At 39.2% G+C, this 20,016-nt stretch overlaps 1 protein-coding gene across 12 annotated transcripts in view; it reads left to right on the top strand.

Moving 5' to 3' along the window:
* CADPS2 (calcium dependent secretion activator 2) overlaps positions 1 to 20,016 on the top strand; it is a 304,359-nt gene that overhangs the window by 148,418 nt on the left and 135,925 nt on the right. For all 12 annotated transcript variants that reach the window (XM_052667761.1, XM_052667760.1, XM_052667754.1 and 9 more), the window contains exons 7-8: positions 510 to 621; positions 11,082 to 11,221. In XM_052667761.1, the coding sequence (XP_052523721.1) occupies positions 510 to 621; positions 11,082 to 11,221 (252 nt within the window). The remainder of the gene's footprint in view (positions 1 to 509; positions 622 to 11,081; positions 11,222 to 20,016) is intronic.

The raw sequence follows: 20,016 nt of genomic DNA, 5'->3' as shown, positions 1-20,016 counted from the left end.
TTTACATTTTTTTTTCCTTCAGTCCTGTACTAAACTGCAACATCACATGAACTGTCAGGTTTTCCTATATTCAAATCTCTTATTTTCTGCATAGTCCGTTTACCTAAAATCAGACATGTTTGTGGGTGGGTTTCTGTTTGAAAATGAAAACCTGATACTTTTCTGAATAAGTTTTTCTTATGCAGGGTACTGAACATAATATAGTTAACAGAAAAACTTTCGTTGCTCACTTACTTGGCTGGTTTCTCTTGTGAACATACAGTTTCTGTTCTTTGGGTGAGTTTTGGATTAAAAGATTTATAGCTGATTTTTTATGACAAATGCCATACACAAAAACTGTGATTTGTCATATTACAAAGAAGAGCCAATTCCATGTAAATATTTAATGCTGGATGCTTAAGAAACTAGTCTAGTAGTGCACTAATGTGTGTTCTATTAGAAAGATTATGGTCCTATCACTAAAACATTTCCTCTGCCCTGTTTAAATTCTGTCCTTTTATTTTTTGTAGATGGGGAACTCAAGGAGATTTCACTACAACTCATCCTCGGCCTGTTGTCAAAGTAAAACTCTTTACAGAAAGCACTGGGGTTCTGGCACTTGAAGATAAAGAACTTGGAAGAGTGAGTATTATTGTAGAAATGTGAAATTTGTGAGAAATTTTGTGTAGAAATGTGAATATTGGTAAAACATACAATAAAAATGGTAGAAGTTATTCAGTATAGCATTTGTTCTGCTTTTCCAGTTATTGGTGATCGTTCTCAATCTTCAAAACTTGGTATATTGACCTGTATTACTCTTCAGAAATTTGCATTGTGGATTCATTGTGCTTTTCTTTGCCTTAAAACCTCTTTTTTAAAAAAAAAAAAACACCAAAATCATAGATTACCTACGTTGCTTTAGGTATTCAGATTAAAATGAAGAGAAGAGAGAGAGACTTGGCATTTAGCAAGTATATAAAACAATTGGAGAAGGGAGGCAAGGTCTAAATTGGTGGAAGGATGTAGGGGGAGAAATGGTGGAGGTAGTTTTGGACTAAAATAAGAGTTCTGACTCTTGTACTGTTTCAGTGTCCCTTTTCCCATTTTCCTTATCTTGACAGGATCATCTACCCTTCCTAGACCAAAATCAGGTGTTGCAGAACACAATGTATCATATAAAGAGGATGGAATGAATGAGATAGAGAATGTCAGTCCCCCTCAAATTCTTTTGAAATTCTCCCCTCTGGCACATGGGGGCAGCTCTTGTTTTAACACTCAATTCTGCATTCAGGGTCATGGCTGGTTCTCATTTAAGCAGAGGGCTTGTTAGAAGAGCAGGGCTCTTTCCCCTTGGTGTCTTTGTACTGTAGACAGATGTGTAAGAATCTGTGCTCCTACATATTCTTTCATATTTCTACACACATTTTAAGGTCAAGGCTATATCTTCAGTATTCCTTTTTCTTGCCTCCTCTCGTGTCTTTCTGGGAGACCTCCAAGGTTACTTGGTTAAGAAGCTTGAAGCTGAGCAGATCAGGACCAGTGATACTTGGACTGAGAGTGGGGAGTAGGTGCTGAAAGGGAGGGCTGAAGGGTCTGCATAGTGTTGTTAACCACACAGAAGTACTTTTTTTGCCCCTGCCTGCCCAGTCTTTTCAAAGAAGCAAAAGAAAAGTAAGTGCAAAGGTGAAGAACAGAATATATGGCCACTGGGAACTGTGGCCAGTGTATTCATTGTTGAGGAGTAGGAGAAGAGAAGAAGCATTTAGAGGATAAAGGAGCTAAGAAGAACCACAAGTATTAACTAGCTGCTGTTGCTCTGCAACATTAAATAATCAAAGTTCAGGTAAAGGCTTTGGTCTGCTTTATCAGACTGCAGCTAATTGGCGTTTCTGAAACAGGCAGTTCAAAAGGTTTTAAATGATTTTAAAGAATTGAAATGTTTCAAATATGAAATAGTAAATATAGCTTTCACCTTAACTGTATTCTGTAGCCCCAGATGTTGGTTTTGGTTTTTTTTTGTCTGCCTCTTCTTTCTTCCCACTCCTGCCTTTCTTCTGACACATCTGTGTTTGTTGGCTGATCAAAGTGTTTTAAAGAAGATCCTAACTTTTCTTGCTCTGTAGGACTGGCAAAGGGAAAGAGAATTAAAAAAATAGGTTATTGTAAGAGGCTAAGCTTACTGCCCTGCTGTTGGAATCTCATTCAGTTTTCCTGGTCATACAGCAAGATATACAAATGGCGAGAGAGAAAAGAGTAATCTGGTTTTGTTCTTGATTCTTTTGCTCCTGTCTTTCAGCACAACATCTGCCTGCTTTTAGCTGTGAGGTTTGGCTGTTTGTACCAGAATTAGGCAATTAAGAGAATTGCTTTTTGGTGCTTTTTTTCAGTTGTCATAAAGGACAAGGGGCCAATACCCTCCATTCTCCTGCATGAAAGTTTGTTCTGAGATTAGGAAAAGCAAACAGAAGTACTTGAGAAATACTTAGATACTAATTTTACATTTTCTAATCAGTTCCTGATTTATGGAAAATGTTCAGTCTCCATACCTTCTAAAATACTTCATTCACCTTTAGAGTACAGTGGAGACACTGTCATACATCAGCATGCTGCTGTTCTCTGTAGGGTAGAAGAGGCTGTGTACTTGTGCTTACATGGCCTACAGATGTAAGCTGTGACTTACTTTCTCCTCTCAGTTATGTATACACTTTTCCTTATACACATCTGCAGCTTTGCCAAAGTACTCCGTCTGGCTCTGCCAGGCAGTGAGAGACAAGCTTCCCACAGTGACCACATCACAGAGTCACAGAATGGTCTGAGCCTCGAAGCCCAGTCAGTTCCAACCCTATGCCATGGGCAGGGCAGCCACTGCCCAGCTCAGGCTGCCCAGGGCCCCATCCAAAATGGCCTTGAGTGCCTACAGGGATGGGACATCCACCACCTCCTGGGCAACCTGCTGCAGTGCCTCACCATCTTGACTGTAAAAGACTTTTTCCTTAGATTTAAATTCGAGCAGCCTTTGAAAAGATGCCAGATCCCTCTGGATAAGCGTAGCTTTTGTAATAAAGTTTGTCAGCTTCATGGCTGGTCAGTGCACTGTGGGGACTCACTGGAGTACAGCTAGGTTAGTTCTGCTCAATAAAGGCCTGAAGATTATTTCACTGGCATATTTTTTGTACTAAAAAATTTAGCTGAAATCTGCCATTCCTGAGGTAGGCTTGCTGTGGACATTAATTCTCATTTCCCAAGTATTTTCTTCAAAGCATGTGTCTTGACCTGATACTGCTTTTCTGTAGTATTGGTTTGTGTTCTCCATATCCTGCAGTTCTGTTTAATCTATAACTAGAAATAGAAGGTGGCATGAAAGTACATGATTTGAATTTTAAGCTTCCATCAGGTACAAAGGGTTTGTTCTGGTACCAAGAGACTGGCTTTTTGTGCACATAAATCTCAGGTGTGAAATATGGAGCTGGCGATGGATTTTCCCAGAACTGCAGAAGAGAAGTTTTCCACCTGCTTTGTTCCATGTGATGGCTGTCTCTCAGACTCATTAACTTCAGTGTAGACCCTGATCTCAGCATGATAGATCCTCAGTTTGAGAAGGTGCTGCTGATTTCCAGAGGCAGGTGCTAGTGTTCGAGTGGGAGGGAAGCAGGCTCCTGCTTTTAGTGAAAAGAGGAGCCCATACTTACAGCTTTGTTCTCAGAAAGAGTATGAAATATAGACGTGCAGAATATAAGAACTAGAGGCTACTTGACACCTGCTATAGAAGTTGCCGGATGAGCATTGAGAGAAGGGTGTTGTCAACTGTGTTTCACATCTCCTTTCAAGGTGTTTAAGATGTGCTTAACCAACAGGAGGTAGTTCTTGTCTAATACTGACATTGACTTGTCTGACATTGCTCTCTTCTTCTGAAAAATAAAGTAAATCCATTTGTGAGCACCAAGAGATGACTTTCCTTGTTAGGGGATGTTTTTCTTGCTCCCTGCTGACTGTCTTTAAATAAAAAAGTAAAACTTCAGTCTTTGTTCCACAGAAACTGGAGGCTGGCTAGTGAAGCACAGTTTTCTGTTAACACACACACACAAAAAAAAGGGGAAATGTGCTGGACAGGAAAGGAAAAGATGTTATTTAGATCTGAGTTTGACAGAACATGAGCTTCAATGGTCACGGTCTGTGTCTGTGATTGTACATATCTCAGCATCCAAGGAACAGTGAATTTAACTGCTAGAAATGATCAGGCTTTGTCTTTGGGCTAGAGACATAGGAATCAGGAAAAGTTCAGAAAATAATCAAGTGTCTTTGAAATGTGTGTCTCAGTGATCTGGATGCTTCAGAAATTGTGTACATGTATACAAAAGGCAGAAAGGATAGAAACGTTTGCATTGTACATACAACAGATGAGGAAGCACGAAGATGCAGAGTTTGGAGTAAATACTGAAGTATCAGGCTGGTGGCTGATGAAACAGGGATCTGACACCACTTTTCCTTGTTCGGTATTTCGTGTATGAAGATGTTCAAACTCAGTAATTCAAAGTGACAGCCATTGTGCTTGCTTAGCACACATGTGAACACAATGTGAGAACAGCAGGTGGTGTTTGATTAGTGGCACTTTCTGAATATAAGAATATTTCAATCTCCTTGCTCAGAGTATTCAATTAAAAGCAAACACTGTCTCCCACCTGACTTGTCAGAGCCAGCAGCAGCCAGCAATAATCAGCTTTGCAGCATTATTTTTTTTCGTTGGTGCTGTTCCTCTTGAATTGATTTGAAGACATTATGAAATAGCACCCATACTTGCATGACTGGCTGGTTTCTGAACACTGACTACACTGGGCATTTTGTCTACCTTCTGTGCTGTGTCTGAATAGCCTCAGGATAGAGGTGATATACTGCGAATACATTAATTTAAAGCCTGCCATCATGGGAACATGTTTCTCTATCGCTTTTACAAATGACTGAGGGTTCATAAGTTTTCTTTAAGTTTGGAAAATGGCAATAGATTACTCCCCCCACTACTTTTTCTAGTACTGCATTATATCTGGCTCCATGCAGTTGTTCTTGTGCTAATAGTGGCTTTTATGGAATCACAGAATCATTTGAGTTGCAAGAGACCTTTAAAGGTCATCTAGTCCATCTTCCATCTCCTCTTATATGGGAATTGCTAGGTCACAGCCTGAACCATGGTTGAACACCAGGTGAAAGAGCATGGCTAACACAAGGAGCTCAAGTGCAAGCAGTGCACCTGAGGGATGAAAAAGGATGGACCTGGGGTCCACCCCTCCTTATCCTGATCCTCAGGGCTAGCAGCTGAGGGAGCAAACTCTCTTCAGAAGTGGTGTTCTTTTCAAGACATTGGTAGACTTTGGAAAGGCTGAGCTATTTTCTATATTGCTTTCTAAACTAAATCTTCCTGAATGTATTTATAAGCATGTATCTGTCCTAGTAGAAGGTGTTATTGTCTCTTTTTGTTGTTCCGTCCTCCTGCAATGAACAGGAATGCCTACATCTAGATCAGGGAGCACAGAGCATAGCTCAGCCCAACCTTGAATGACACCAGGGATGGGGATTGCACCACGTCTCTGAGCAACCTGTCCCCCTGCTTCATTACCCTTATAAAAAGCTTCTTCTTTATGTCTAATCTAAATCTTTCTTCTTCTACTTTGAAACTATTTCCTTCTGTCCCATCACAACACACACTCCTAAATAGTCTGTTCACTTCCTTCTTTCTTCCCCCTTTAGGTACTGGCAGGCTGCTCGCAGGCTGAACAGACCCAGCTCTTGCAGCCTGGCCTCATGCAGGAACTATCCCTTGAATGTCTTTTTTCAGTAGCTCCCTGAGCTGCAGTTTGTCAGATTCTTAAGCTTTTTTCTTCATTCAGACATGCTCTCTATTAGTTTTGGGGAATGGGTTGTTTGGGAAGGACTTTAAGACAATTAACATCTGTTCATGTGAGCATTCAGATGGCACCAGTCAGTATCTGTTGAGTGCATAAATTGAACAGTCTTCCATGTTCTTTCTCAATGCCAGTATTTCGATGGCTCTTTTGCTATACACCTGTTCTGGTTTTATTTTTCTTTCTTTTTAACCACCTGTTACCTGAAGCATTATCTGAGCACTTCTGCTGTAATACAATTGTAGCTGAAAAGCAAGAGGTCACTCAGTAGATGAGATCCTGGAGGTGGCATAAGATCCCTGCATACACCACGTACCCTTGGTGATTGAGCTGTCATTAACCTTTAATTTTCAAGGAGAGTCACTTTTAAGAGAGCCAACTCCTTTTTCCATCTCTGTGTTGGGCCTTTCCTGGATTATATTTGCTTGTTGTGGCAGTGAGTGACAGCTTGGCACTCAGAAGCATAAAGAACCTGAACAGAATGCTGTGTTTGATACCCTGCTGCTGGGATGCTCTGAGAAGCTTCCCTTCTTTCCACACAGACAGCATCTTCTTTGCTGACATCAACCTGTATGTGGGCAAGTATCTGATGTAGCTCAGAACAGCTCGACATTAAGTCATGAAGGAAGGGGACTTGAGGAGAGTCAGCAGACTGTCAAAAGCAGAGAGGTGTCCCCTGTGCAAGGGTAGGGTCAGAGCTGCACTCTGTGTGGTGTCTAAGTGGCTATTAGTGATCTATTCCCTGCCCCAAACCAGCTTTGTTAATTTTTGGCCTGCAGTACCACTTTCAAATTGGCAAAAATCAGAGTGTGTTTAACAAAGAAACTTTCCTGTTATCTTTGCTCAGACAGTGACTGGCAGCGCCAAATAATATTGATTATTTCATAACATAAAATTTGCCTGTCCTCCCTGCTCCCACTGCCATCAGTTATCTTTTCAAATCACCACGTTTTAAAAGAGAAAGCCTTGCATAGAATCCATTATCAGTCCTATTGCATGATGGAAGGAGCTTCAACAAATAAAACTGGGGGAGAAGATCATGGCATTGTGGGTATTTATTTTTTTACATTGTTTTAAATAAGCTTGAATTGATGCAGAAGAAAAGTCTGGCTTGTTTTGAAAAGGCTTTTCCTGGACTGCACCTTTATTTTCTTTAATGCTGTGTAGTTTGAACTGCATTGAAGGGGAGAGTAGTATTTTCTTGGTTCTTGTAATAGCATGTCAACTGTCACCTACCTGTCAGCCAGGGCATTAAGGAGCAGCTGCAACTCTTCACTTGCATCTTTTTTTGCCTGTGATGGGGAGCCAAAGCTCAGCATAGTCTGCTCAGACTTGCTGCAGTTCACAAGGCCTGATGCCCAAGCATGTTTCTGTTTGTGCTCTAGACCACCCAGACTTGTAAAATCTTTCTCGGATTTTTCAGTGCTTGGTCAGAACAGCAGGTAACTGCAGCACTTGTGTGCAGCTTCTGAATACCAGAGAGCAAGAGTGGGTTGGAGAAGCCAGAAAGCCAGAAGACAAATTGACTGAGTGAGAATTCAGTTGTGAGCGTGGGATGGAGAGAATAGAGAAATTATTTTGACTCTCTTGATTTCTTTCAAGTGTGCTTCCAGCCTGCTGCTCGGCTTGTCTCTGAGCTTGGGTCCCCTCTAGAGGCTGCATTATGTTCTGGCAGTATAACAGCTGTGGCCAGGGATGGTTACCTTGAGAGCTTTATCCTAACCATGGAAATACTGATGTTTCTGTGTAGCGCTTCTGACTGTGAATCTTCTGCAAGTTTGTCTGCTCTGAGAAAGCAAGATCACCACAAGTTCAGTCTGTTCCATCTTCCAGGGCATTTTGAACAACTAGCCTGTTCCCTGGAATCTTTTTTTTAAAGGAGAAGATGATCAATTTACTAAAGATAGAGAAGAGTTAGGAGTTCCTCAGCTGGATTGACTGTTGGCTTAGGTGAACATCAAATGGCTCCTTTTATTGTCATGCAGCTGGGACTTACACAGCTGAATCACAATAAATGTTGATCAGTGAAGTCATGAAGTGATATTAGCTCAATATCCTCCAGGTGCAGCTGAGAAATGCTGTGTCAAGCATTCACAATCCAGAAGCAATGTTTTGAGAACTTCACCTTGCACAAATCTGCAAGGTGTGCTGCTCTATAATATTGAAGGTCTATGTATTTATTTTTCATTTGAATGAGGAGACACATAAAGAGGGTATGGACTTGCTGCTTTTTCAGTACCAAACTGTAGCTGAGTACCCTTAATGATCATGAGAAGATTGAATTTACTGATTTACCTCAACCTGCGTTAATTTGGTTTCAATCAGCTGAAACAATGCAATGTACAGCAGCTGTGCTTGGTATGTAGTACTCACATATAATGTGCCATTCATCACCTAATGCAGATTACTCATTAGGTTACTTATTTTAAACAAGTGTTATTGTGCACGTATATATAGTATGTTTATGACGTATACAATTCATCATTTGCTGTGTTGCTGCTGAGTAATTTTCTGTGATGATATTCACAGATATAGGAACATTAAGGTAACAAAGCATAAAATAAAAAATGATTTGGAAATATATGATGTAGAAATAATTCTACAAACGTTTTAGAAGTACCAGGTGTAGTGAAAAAATATTCTATAGGTGAGTATGTATATTTTCCAAACAATAAAGAGTCGGCACTATTTTATTTAAGTATGTACCTACAACTGCACCTGTAAATTTGTAATCTGTTAAACAGTGTTGAAAAAGAAATCTGAGACAAGTAGCCTAGGAAGCTTCTGGGCTGTGGAGATGATACTGCATCGCAGTGTGTCATCGGGGGGAAATGCCTTAGATCCAAATTTCAGCGTTTTCTTTCCATCAAGAAAAATCTGCTCAGTGCTTTGGTTTCAGCTTGTGTCACCTGATGATCCAATGCACATTGGTTAGGTGTGCTCTTGCAGGCTTAAGGTTATTTTGAAGATAATTAATGCCAGCAGAATGCTGTGTGTGTGTATATGTGCACTTGTGCATAATGACAAAAGCGTTTGAAGTTCTTGAAATACAGTTTGTATATTCCAGTCTTTTTAGTTCTTGTACTTTGCCATTCTTTCTTTTAAATACTGAGACAGACACAACACAGCACATGTCCCAGTACTCTGCCAGATACTTATTCGTTGCAAGAGGTTTGAAAACAAAGCTCAAAAATACTAAAAAAAAAAAAAATCAGAAAAGAAATTGTCAGTCCTGAAGTTATGAATTAATTATACTCTTGTCAGCTTATATTTTCTTCAGCATTGTCAAAAATCAAGAAATTGACAGGAGAAAGATGTGGTTTGAGATGCATGAGCGGTAATAAGCTGTTAGAGGACAGTGACTGCAATCTGTAGAGAAGAAAAGAAAATCATAACATCACCTATGGACCTCTATGAATGCCAAGAGATTAAATGCAAGGAATGAGGAATAATTCTGTTTATATAGTATTGCATTTAAAGAGATAGACAAACTAGAAGTTGTTTCTATTTGAGATTTCAGAACTCCAGAGTTGCTATACTTCAATGCTTTTCAAGAGAAAGCTTTTGCTCAGGAGGAAAATGAACATACTTCTTGGAAAAGAGGGAGTAAGCACTGTTATAAATAGTGCTTGCTATGCAATTGTGAAGAGGCAAAACTAATTACCCTTCTGATTTGTGACAATTGGAATATGCAGCTTTTTCTGCTATCTCTTTAACAGGCACAGAACTCGATCATTCTGAGAGGTTACTTTTCCTGCTGATGTTACGGAGGTTGCACACGTCGTTAGGGCTGATGCACTGCACTTCTCTGCTTTGCTAGCACTCCTCATACTAATGGGATACAGGAACGTGCTTCTGCAAAATACTGACGTGGGGAGCTGAAGTCCTTCAGTTTACATTATCCTGCATGTGAATAAATCTGTTGTAAAATTTTTGGCTTAGTAATATCCACTGGATTTATGTTTGCTTGAGGATTCTTAGCCAAGTCTTTGATTTAGCTTTCCCTGAAACAGAGAGGGGAATATATTGTGTTTTAGACGTGTGACACTATATGCAACTACTATTTATAAGAAATTAATTTGGTGATTAACTTTATGAATAGTTATAGTTACCAAGAAATAAAAGATGGGAAGATACTGCTTGTAAGAGTTAACGATAGTTCAGAATTCACTGACTATTGCAAAACTCTCCCAAGGAGCATGTTTGGATGGTTTTAGAGTCTAAATTGATTAAAAAGTAATGTTAATAATAAAATTTCCCTTCATCCTTATTTCAGCAGCATTTAACTGTGTGACTGTGGTTATGAACTTAATTAAGTGGTAATATTTAATTGTGCTAGATATCAAAAGCTGAAAGTTCTGGATGGCAGATAAATATTTGACTGTTTGTGACCGATAGTGGTCTAAAAATAATGTTTAATTACTAAAATTATCAATTAAGTCATTTAAACATTTTAGTTAAGTATTTAAAATTCATGTTTATGGTGTTGCTTTTTTTAATGTCCATCTGTATCAATTTAACAAAATGTTTGTGTTGCATATTGATGTGAACTGAACACAGTATCTTGTATATATTACACTCTGTTTGCAACAGAGCTTTGGAATTAATTTCTGATTTCTGTGTTTTTTACTACAGCTGGCTTTTGTTAATGCTACTGATCTTAACTGAAGTTAGTAAGAAGCAGCATGTTGCGGTTATATTCACTCCAGCAGTGTCTGTCACTGCTGTTGCATAGAGTTATATAGCATGCTGTTTCAGAGGCATGCTTCCATGAGGGTACTGAGTAATGTGGAAAATTGGGCTCTTGTTTAACTGTACAGAGTGGTGAGAGGCTGCCCAGATTGGCTGTGGATGCTCGATTCCTTGAGCTGTTCAAGACCAAGTTGGATGAGGCCCTGGACAACCTGATTGAGTACCAGAACTTGTTGTTCTTTGTTTAAAACTGTTAATTCAGAATGATCTCATGGAAGAAATTTGTTTCAATTCATAATATGAAAATTTCCAATTGTAATAATCATTCATCTAATTCATTTAATAATCATTCATCATGATAGGAATTTGTCAAATATTTTATTTAAATTATGAAACTTTTTTTTAAGTTGCCTTTCAGAGTGGAGGAGATCTAACAGGAATCTGAACTGCTTGGTAGTTTCCATTAAAGATAAGCAGACTTCTTAATCAGCTCAGCATTTATTTTATTACTTGCAGGTAGTGCTGTATCCGACATCCAACAGCTCCAAGTCCCCTGATTTGCACAAAATGATCGTCCCCAAAAACAGCCAGGACAGTGACTTGAAAATCAAATTGGCAGTGAGAATGGATAAACCACCTCACATGAAGCACTGTGGGTAAGTGGCTGTTTTCTGCCAGGTTGCATTCTATTTTTTTTGCCTCATTGTGCCTATACTTAACCATGTGTAGCAACAACAAGTGTGTAAAAACAATGTAAGTGTGTACAACAGCTGTTAGTGTGACATTGTGTTGTTTTATGTGTAAAGTTTATAATAGTCAGGAATAGCATCCAGTTCAGTGAGATGTAAGGAGAGTTATTGAGCTGACTGATAGACAGAGCTAAAAACACTGTCAATTACAAACTGATTTTAAATATTATAGTTTATAACACTTCAGAAAAGCCAAAGTTGTTATTTAAGAAATCAAAATTTTTCCATTAAAATAAGATTAATCATATATTCCATATAGGGGTATTTGCAATGCTATCATCTCCCATTTTCTTCTTATGTCTGCTCTCCTGTCTTTCTCTTGAATTGATGTGAATGTTCCAGTTTAAGGATGTTTTCCTGCCTAGCTCCAAAACTAAATGCAATAGATTATTTGTAAAAACATCTCTAGAGGAAATTGCTACCACCATTCCTCATCCTGGCTGCAGAGGCAACTGAAGTTGCCTGCAGTAAGCAAGGCTGTGTCTCGTGCCATAAAGCAGTCACCGTTGCTTTCTGTTCTTCTAAATTATAATTTAAGTAGATGTCAGTATGGAGCCAGAGGGGATTACAGAATCACAGAATGTCTTGTGCTGGAAGGGGCCCTAAAGTTCACCTAGTTCAACCACCCTGCCACAGGCAGGTTGTCACACAGCAGCTCAGGCTGCCCAGGACTCCATCCATCCTGGCCTTGAATATCTGCAGGGATGGGGCATCCACAGCTTCTCTGAGCAACCGACTGAAGCAATGAGTGCTGCTGAAGTGACGTAGTGTTGCTGTGTTCATCAGCAGCCTGTCAAACAGCATGCACAGTGCTTGGATACAGGGATTGATTCCAGGCTCTAATGCCTTTATATCCTTCTACCCATCTGCAACGTATCAGATATCTTCACAGAGTGTTTTAACAGGCAACTGGATAATTTGAGATTGGTTCGCCAAGGAAATTGATTAACCCTTGTTTAATTTAAAAGCTTACATATTCGACTGAAATTAATAGAGGAACAATATCTAAAATTACTAAAGCAGTAACATCAAACAAAGCACTGCTTCGACAGTATGAGTAACAAATAATACACAAATCACAAATAATACAAATCAGATGCATTTAACCTGCACATAACCTGGCATGGTGGTGTGCTCCACTCTACAGCTACTTCAGAGAGGTTATGCTGCCATGCGCCTCTCCCACAGGTGACTGTGGGGAGTTCCTGCATTTGATCAGGCTGCTGATAATGCTGGAGTCGTGCTGCCCACAGACCAAATTAGGGCGTAACACGCAGTTTTTTTGACTTGGGCTTAGCAACAAGGGCAGAGCTCCAGTGCTGCTTCTGGTTGTGCTGCAGGTTTCTCCACAGAAATTGTGGAGACCCAATTCCACAGAGATTGTGACCCAGCTGGGGGGCTGTTCTGTTCTCCAGAAGGTTTTCCTCACCACCCAGTTTGCTTTTCCATACTAGTTTATATCTCTAGTCTTCTTGTCTGAGAATTACAAGGGTTCCCCAGTCAAATATTATTTTTAAGGATTTAACTCAATCATCATCCTTTTCATCTGCTATTTCTAGTTACTGCCTTATGTTGTCTTTGAACACTAGTCTCTGGCACAGTTTCTTACCTCTTCATTTTACTATAGTGTCACTGTTTTCATTATTCTCCAGACAAAAAATTGATTTTTTACTTTTTCATCTAGCAAAGTCAGAGCACCAAGGGAGGCCTGTATGGACTTCTCCATTGTAAGCATCCATGAAATGAAATAAAATGTTGATGATGCCTCTATTGGCCATGGAAAGAGTTAATGAAATACTGATAGCGCTGAAATACTGATGAAAGCATTGGAGTTTCAGTGAGAGTGGAGGGAACAGAAGTCAGAAACCCTCAACATTAGGAAAAGCAGACACTCAGGCACTCTCACAGCCTTTGCTTGACTTCCTGTGTGAGTAAAAGTATGTTTGCTGTATTTTTGAAAGGGATTACTGTCAGATTATCACACAAATTAAATCTGTTCAGTTCAGAACTGATGCAGCATTATATGAGAAATACTCATTTATGCAGAAGCTGGAAAACGTGCAATGAATGAAGGACAGCATTACAGGACACAAAGAAATGTGTTATGCTGAAGGTAGCTGAGGGATGCCAGGAAGAGCCTGCCTCCTTTTCCACCTGTGGTAGCTGGTGGTATGCACCTAATTTCCTGTGCTCAGTTTGGTAAGCTGGAATCTCACTTCACAGAGGTGCGTAACATACACAGAATAGCTGAAATCAGTAGAAATAAGGCTGTAAAGATACATACAGATAAAATTTTTGGTGATGTATTTTGATTGAAGTGAGAATAATAGCGCTTACTTGAGAGAAGACTAGGGAGGGAATGGGTAGGGAGGGTTCATGCACACTGCTAGCCAGCTCATGCTCAGGGGAGAAGCAGGATGGCAGCCACTGTGCTCACCCAGGAGCAGAACTTGCGCTCTGCCAGGGGTGTTATTGCTCTGCAGCCCCCTGCTGAACCTGCATGAGGCAGAAAAGTAAATGGCTCCATTTTCTCTCTCAATCAGCATGTGCATAACAGGCAGGGAAACAGGCCATGGGAGAAAATAAATTCTTGAAGCGCTGGATTGCAAGCCTGCTCTAACCCTGAATAGTGAAAAGGGCTGGGAGTTCGTTTTGTTTCATTTCGCATTGGTATGTAGTCACATATTTATGCACGGATTCATAGCGTACTGAAAAGGGGAAAGCAAAAGGATGTGCTTTTGCAGTACTGTTGCAGTTTCGTTGTGTCAGAGTTCTATTTTACAGCCATAATAACAGGCTTTTAATGCCATTAGTATGGTTATCCTCCATGAGTTCCAATTTTGTCAGAGCCGTCTCATGCTTTATCTTTGCCCAGTCTTTGAACCAGGTAACTTTTATTACCCGTGTAGAGCTGAGTTTACAAGCAAACAAAGAAGGTTCATCACTGTCTAATATGTTGCTGTTAAACAACAGTGTTTCAGCTGGGAACCTCAAAATTTATTCAAAATTGAATTAAAATCTTACCACACAGCCAGTTGCAGAAAGAGGGATTTTGTTAAACTAATTTTATTAAACTAAGGATTAAAAAATTGGTAATGAGCTCTCTTTGTCAGATACGATAGCTATGCTCAAATATTTCAGATTCCTCAATGTCAGTTAAGTCCACAAACCCATGCTAATTATGGGTTTATGGTTTTATTTCATTGGGAAATGTTTCTCCTATTTAAACTGAATTTAGTTATTGACAGGGGAGACATGCTGAAAGTCCTCAAAACCCATCTTGTTTCTATTCTTCAAGAATATTTATTTTCACAAATTATGCTGTCTTGTAGTTAAATTGAGATTTTTAAATTCACAGATTATATTCTGTGGCTGCAGTGCCTTACAAACATGTTCCCTCTCTAAATATCTAAATTCATAAAAACTGATTATATTTCAAATAAAATTATAGACTTGGGATTTTTTCAGTACAAGCCAAAACCTTCTTAAGAGCAAGAAATGAAGGCTACTTGTATGCATCTTACTGCATAGTTTTACTATTTATTTCTGATTTTTTCTTTCAAATTTTTGCATGCAGGGCTCAAATAGTGTGGAAAAAAAAGTGAACCATAACAATCCTTTTCTATTTAAACCCTGAGAATAGAGAAGAGAAGGTAGCATGCACAGCTAGAATATTCTGGGTAATGACAAGGTAAATGTTGCTCATTAATTAGAAATTGCAGAACAGGTTTGAGTATGGGCAATTCGTGATACTTCAGATTCCTTTCTCATCATTCATAACATATTCTCATGGGATACAGTAACCTTTCTCAGGTTCAAAATGCAGACTATATTCAAGAGACATTTTTTTTATCTTCTCATTATACAACAATACAAACATTTCTATCCATGTCTTCCACTGCAGTCTGAAATCTAAAACAAATCATCAAAGGAAATAAAAGATGTGGTCTGAAACTTTGCTATCTAAAATGCTAAAAGCCCATTTATTCCTGTTAAGCTGCAATAGAAGTGCTAGGGAGCATTTGCTTCAGGAAGACTCACTTGGCTCTCCTAAACTCATAATTAGGGTTGAAAACCCAGGGAAGACAGGTTAACCCACTCAAGATGTGTGTTACTGCAAATACATTCTTCTAATCCATTTTCTTATAAAGTACCTTTGCATATCTGTGTGCATATAAAGTAAGTGTTACTTTTCAAAGTGTATCGTGCCAGTTGAGCTGTCTGTTAGCATAGCCTAGTGGTTATTGAGGGGTATTTGCTTTCAAACTAGAAATGTAAGATGGATACTGATATTTTATTGTATATCTTTTTTTTTTTTTTAATTAGTCATGTTTAATAATCATATCTGAAAGAGTGAAATAAAAAATAGTTTTAAATGAAATTCTTACCAATTGAGCAGCCTATACAGGACAATATTACAAAGTAATATCATTTGCTTTTGACTTTCAAAGTAAAATGTGTAAGCACTGCTCTTCACTAGAACTGCTTCTAAGATAAAACGGCAAAATTTGTCCCTGTGCATTCTGCTTTTTGTTGTGACATGTTGCATTTAGAATTGTTCACAGAATCGCAGAGTGGCTGAAGTGGGAAGGGACCTCTGGGTCCATCTGGCCCAACCCTTGTTTCAGTAGGGGCACCCAGAGCTGGGTGTCCGGGTCCACGTTCAGGCAGCTTCTGAAGATTTGCACAGCCTCTCTGTGTAGCCTGTGCATGGTCACCCACACAGGGAAGAACTGCTTCCTGATATTCATATGGAGCCTCCTGTGTGACAGCTTGTGCCCATTGACTCGTGTCTTGGCACTGGGCATACTGAAAAGTGCCTGACTCTGGTCCCTTTGCACCCTTCCTTTAGGAACTTGTGCATATTGATGAGATTCTCCTGAACCTTCTCCAGGCTGAACAGGCCCAGCTCTCTCTGCCTCCCCTCTTAAGGGATGCTTCAGACCCTTTACCAGCTTCATGGCCCTTCGTTGGACTTTCCAGTAACTCTGTGTCACTCCTGTGTTGGGGGGGGTCAGAACTGAGCACTGCATCCAGGCAAGGCCTCACCAGCACTGAGCAGAAGGGAAGAATCACCTCCCTTGACCTGTTGGTGATATTTTGCTTAATGCAACCTAGGGCATCATTGGCCTTCTTTGTTGCAGGGTCACATTGCTGGCTCACATTCAGCCCGGGGTCCACCAGAACTCCCAGCTCCTTTTCTGCCAAGCTGCCTTCCAACTGGTCTGGTTCCAGCACATCCTGGTGCCTGCAGTTGTTCCTCTCAAGGAACAGGAATTTGCACTTCTCCTTGTGGCTATATTTTGATTACAAACAAGAAGTTAATGAAATTTTTGTTTGTAATATACATTCTCTGAGCAATTAATTATGACTACCTGTGAGCTCAGATTTTCTTCTCCTCTCTTTTCAGCAAAGCAATTATTTTGTCAACTTTTTTTGAACTTATACTCTCTTATTTTTGAAATTATTTTTCTCTCAAAATTTTAGTAGTAGCAAGAGTTTATTTAGAGAATATAATGATTGCCATCAACTTAAAAAAAAAAAAAAAAGTTATAAGTTTTTTGCCTTTTGCACTTGAAGGTGACTGAAATATTCTTTCTTAGGAGAGCATATACAATTAGTAAATATAGCTATTGGTTCTTGTACGACTAAAGTCACACATTTCTCCTGCTTGTATTGTTAGATCTAAAGGATATCTGTTAAATTATGGTCAGGGATAACAGTCTTCCAAGATGCAAAATTAGACAATAAGGAATCCTCCTGGTTTATAACACTTTTCTCTTACTGATAAAAGATTCCACTGGAGTGGAAGATAGGTATCATTATCTCTGTTTTAAAGATGAGTAAAATGAAGCACAGGACTGCAAAGCAATCCCCCGCAGTCACAGGTAGTTCAGTGACAGGGCTGACAGCATTAGGGTCTGCTGGCTCTGCTGTCACACAGTTACGCAGTTGTAGTCACCAGGACAAACTGCTCTCATAGCTACTAGCAAGCTCATAAGTCAGCTAAGGAGAGCTGCACGGACACTGGAGTCATCCAGAACGATGATATTGCCAGCTCGTATGCGCTGGTTGGGCAAACTCTGACAAAGTCTGGGCTACTTCTACAGATAAGGGTGTCATACTTCTCATAGCATGTGCTGCATGGTCTCTGCTGCAAATAGGCCTTTGTATTGCATATAGTGAATTTATGTCTGCTTTCAGACCTTCCTCTGTGCACAGACATATAGCAGAATAATTCTAAATATTTTCCTTTACCTTTGTGGAAATAATTAGATGGAGACTGACCTACAGCTAAGCTAACATGTTAGGTTAAGTTAGAAGCAGTAGGTATAAAGTTCCTTCAAAGAGAAGAAAACTTTTGGGAAACTTTTCATATGGAACATCTAAAAAACTTCTTCCTAATATTTTTTATGTATGATGTGTACCATAGATATATTCTATTGCTGTTGGTTTCCATTAGGTAAAAGCATTAACTTTCTACTTTAATTTACAGCAATTACCAAAAGTGCTTTTCTCATTAGCAAAGTTTGCAACATTTTTTTGTGCATCTGGTTGAAACCATAATGGAAGTCTGTTAGCACCATCTAGCTTTCTGTTTGCTGCTATTACACTTTTGCTTCCAGTTTGAAAGAGGGAAGCAGAGCTCTGACTTCAAGTGCTGCTACAGAGAGCGGGGCTCACGCCATCCTGTGGCAGAAGGCTTAGTTTTCAGTTTGTGAACATTAAGCCTGGGAAGGATAAGCGAGGTAACACGTGGGAACTGTTGAGCTTGTTTGAATTTTACAAGTCTTTACATCACATCAGATAATATGGAATCCTTTTCTCACTATAGCAACCCAAAGTGTAAGTAGTTAGCCTTTATCAGAGTACTCAGAGTTCTCTCAAAACAGCTGTATAGGGAGCAGTGCCTTGGTGGGATGGTTTCTGAAAAGAAAGACTTTGGCTTTATGGGAAGAACAAAAAAGAAAGGACACTGCTTGTGATATGGTACACTGTAGGTCTTCTAGCTGTATATTGCATTCAGAGCTATAGATTATGCATAGCTCCCTAAGTGGTTTTTAAAATCTAAGCCTGTTTATTTTACGTGAAACTTAGGCTACTTTGATAGATAGTAAAGCAATTTATCTACAGATAACTTGAGTTTCCAAGAAATGTCATCTTCACTTTTAGTGATATTTCTTTCTATTTATAAATGCTAATCTTTGTAGGTAGCATTGTGTCTGTGTATGAGCTCTGACGAAGATCTTGAAATTTATGAGAATTTCAAGGAATCCCTGTGAGAATTTTTTGCCTATGCCGATGGTAGTTTACAGTTTCCAACATGGTAGTTACAGTCCTTCAACATATATGGACACTACCATTTGGGAGCAAAGATTCTTGATTTGTATTTCTTAACATCTGCAACTTTATGCTTTTTGTTCTGAGCATTTGCTTATGATAAGAACATTAGATGTATACGAAATATGAAGGAGTATATCAATTTTCATTACAATTTTGGTTACAATTTCTGCTAGAATCACTCTCTAATTAGTTTCAAATACATTTAGGAGTTAAATGTGTTTACAGATACTGACAGAAATTGCCCACTGACACTTGCAGTGCCAAGTCTTCCAGTGTTGTGAGATGAGCTATAATCCATACACAAAGTGGAATTTAGGAAACTACCTTTGCGCCACTGCTGAAAAGGTAATTCCTCTGCCACTCATTCCTGACATGAGAGTAAAGGTTGATTGCCAGCAGAGAGCCTTGGTCTTCACCTCAGTCTTGATTTTCTGACTGTAAAACCAAAAAAGCTCATTGCCTGTGGTTACGTCAGATTTTGGCTTGGGAAATCTCATTTTAACACGTTGAAACATTGCATGATGTACTGTATTTCTACCAGTCTGCTGCATGCGCCCATCACAAGCGTGTATGCAAGTCATCTGGCTCTAAACAAAATTTAGTTTTATTAAGAGTAATGTTAATTACTAGTTAATAATTAGTTATTACTAGTTAATTACTAGTTAATGTAAAAACCTCTTTCTCATCTGCGTGTAATTCTTAGGAGTTTTTTATACACTAAGATGCCGACAGTAAAGAAGATGAACAAAAGCAGGCACATTTAAGGGTTTTCTCTAGTAAAGACACATCAAGCAAAAGGTATAGAGTTGTTGTTTTTCCTTTATCTAAACAAGATATTTCAGGCCTTGTTACCATTTGAGGAGGTCATTATGGGGATTTAGTGGTGTTATTTTCTGCACCAAGATCACCAGCACCATCAGTTTTTGTATAAGGAGATGCATGTTTAAGAGGGCAGATATTAAACTGCGATTTCAGTACAAAATTGAACTATGTCATAAAAGTATGTAAAAATGTCATTTAACAACTGGCACTACATATTTATGTGTGTAGAGCATGTTTCTTCTACTCAAGGAATGATCTGCAGAAGGATCTGTCAGTAACTAAAAAGCATCCTGCAAACTGCAGAATAGTTTGTGAGATGTTAAATTCACCAGTGCAAGATTATTTGCTGAATACTTCCAGTTGGAAAGGCATTGTTTACCTGTACTCTTTGCATTGCATGAAGTTACCCAATTATTTTAGATGGACCTGAGCTTTTGACTAATACTTTGGAAGAGGAGATTGCCTTCCTTTTCAACAGTAATTTAGATGGTTGCTGACACTGGAGATCCAAGACCCAAACACGAATAACGTGTGTA

This window comes from Tympanuchus pallidicinctus, unplaced genomic scaffold, assembly GCF_026119805.1.
Source record: "Tympanuchus pallidicinctus isolate F22 unplaced genomic scaffold, pur_lepc_1.0 scaffold8, whole genome shotgun sequence".
Classification (NCBI taxonomy): domain Eukaryota; kingdom Metazoa; phylum Chordata; class Aves; order Galliformes; family Phasianidae; genus Tympanuchus; species Tympanuchus pallidicinctus.
The sequence above is the reverse complement of the archived record's forward strand: the minus strand, read 5'-3'. Positions and strand labels throughout refer to the sequence as shown.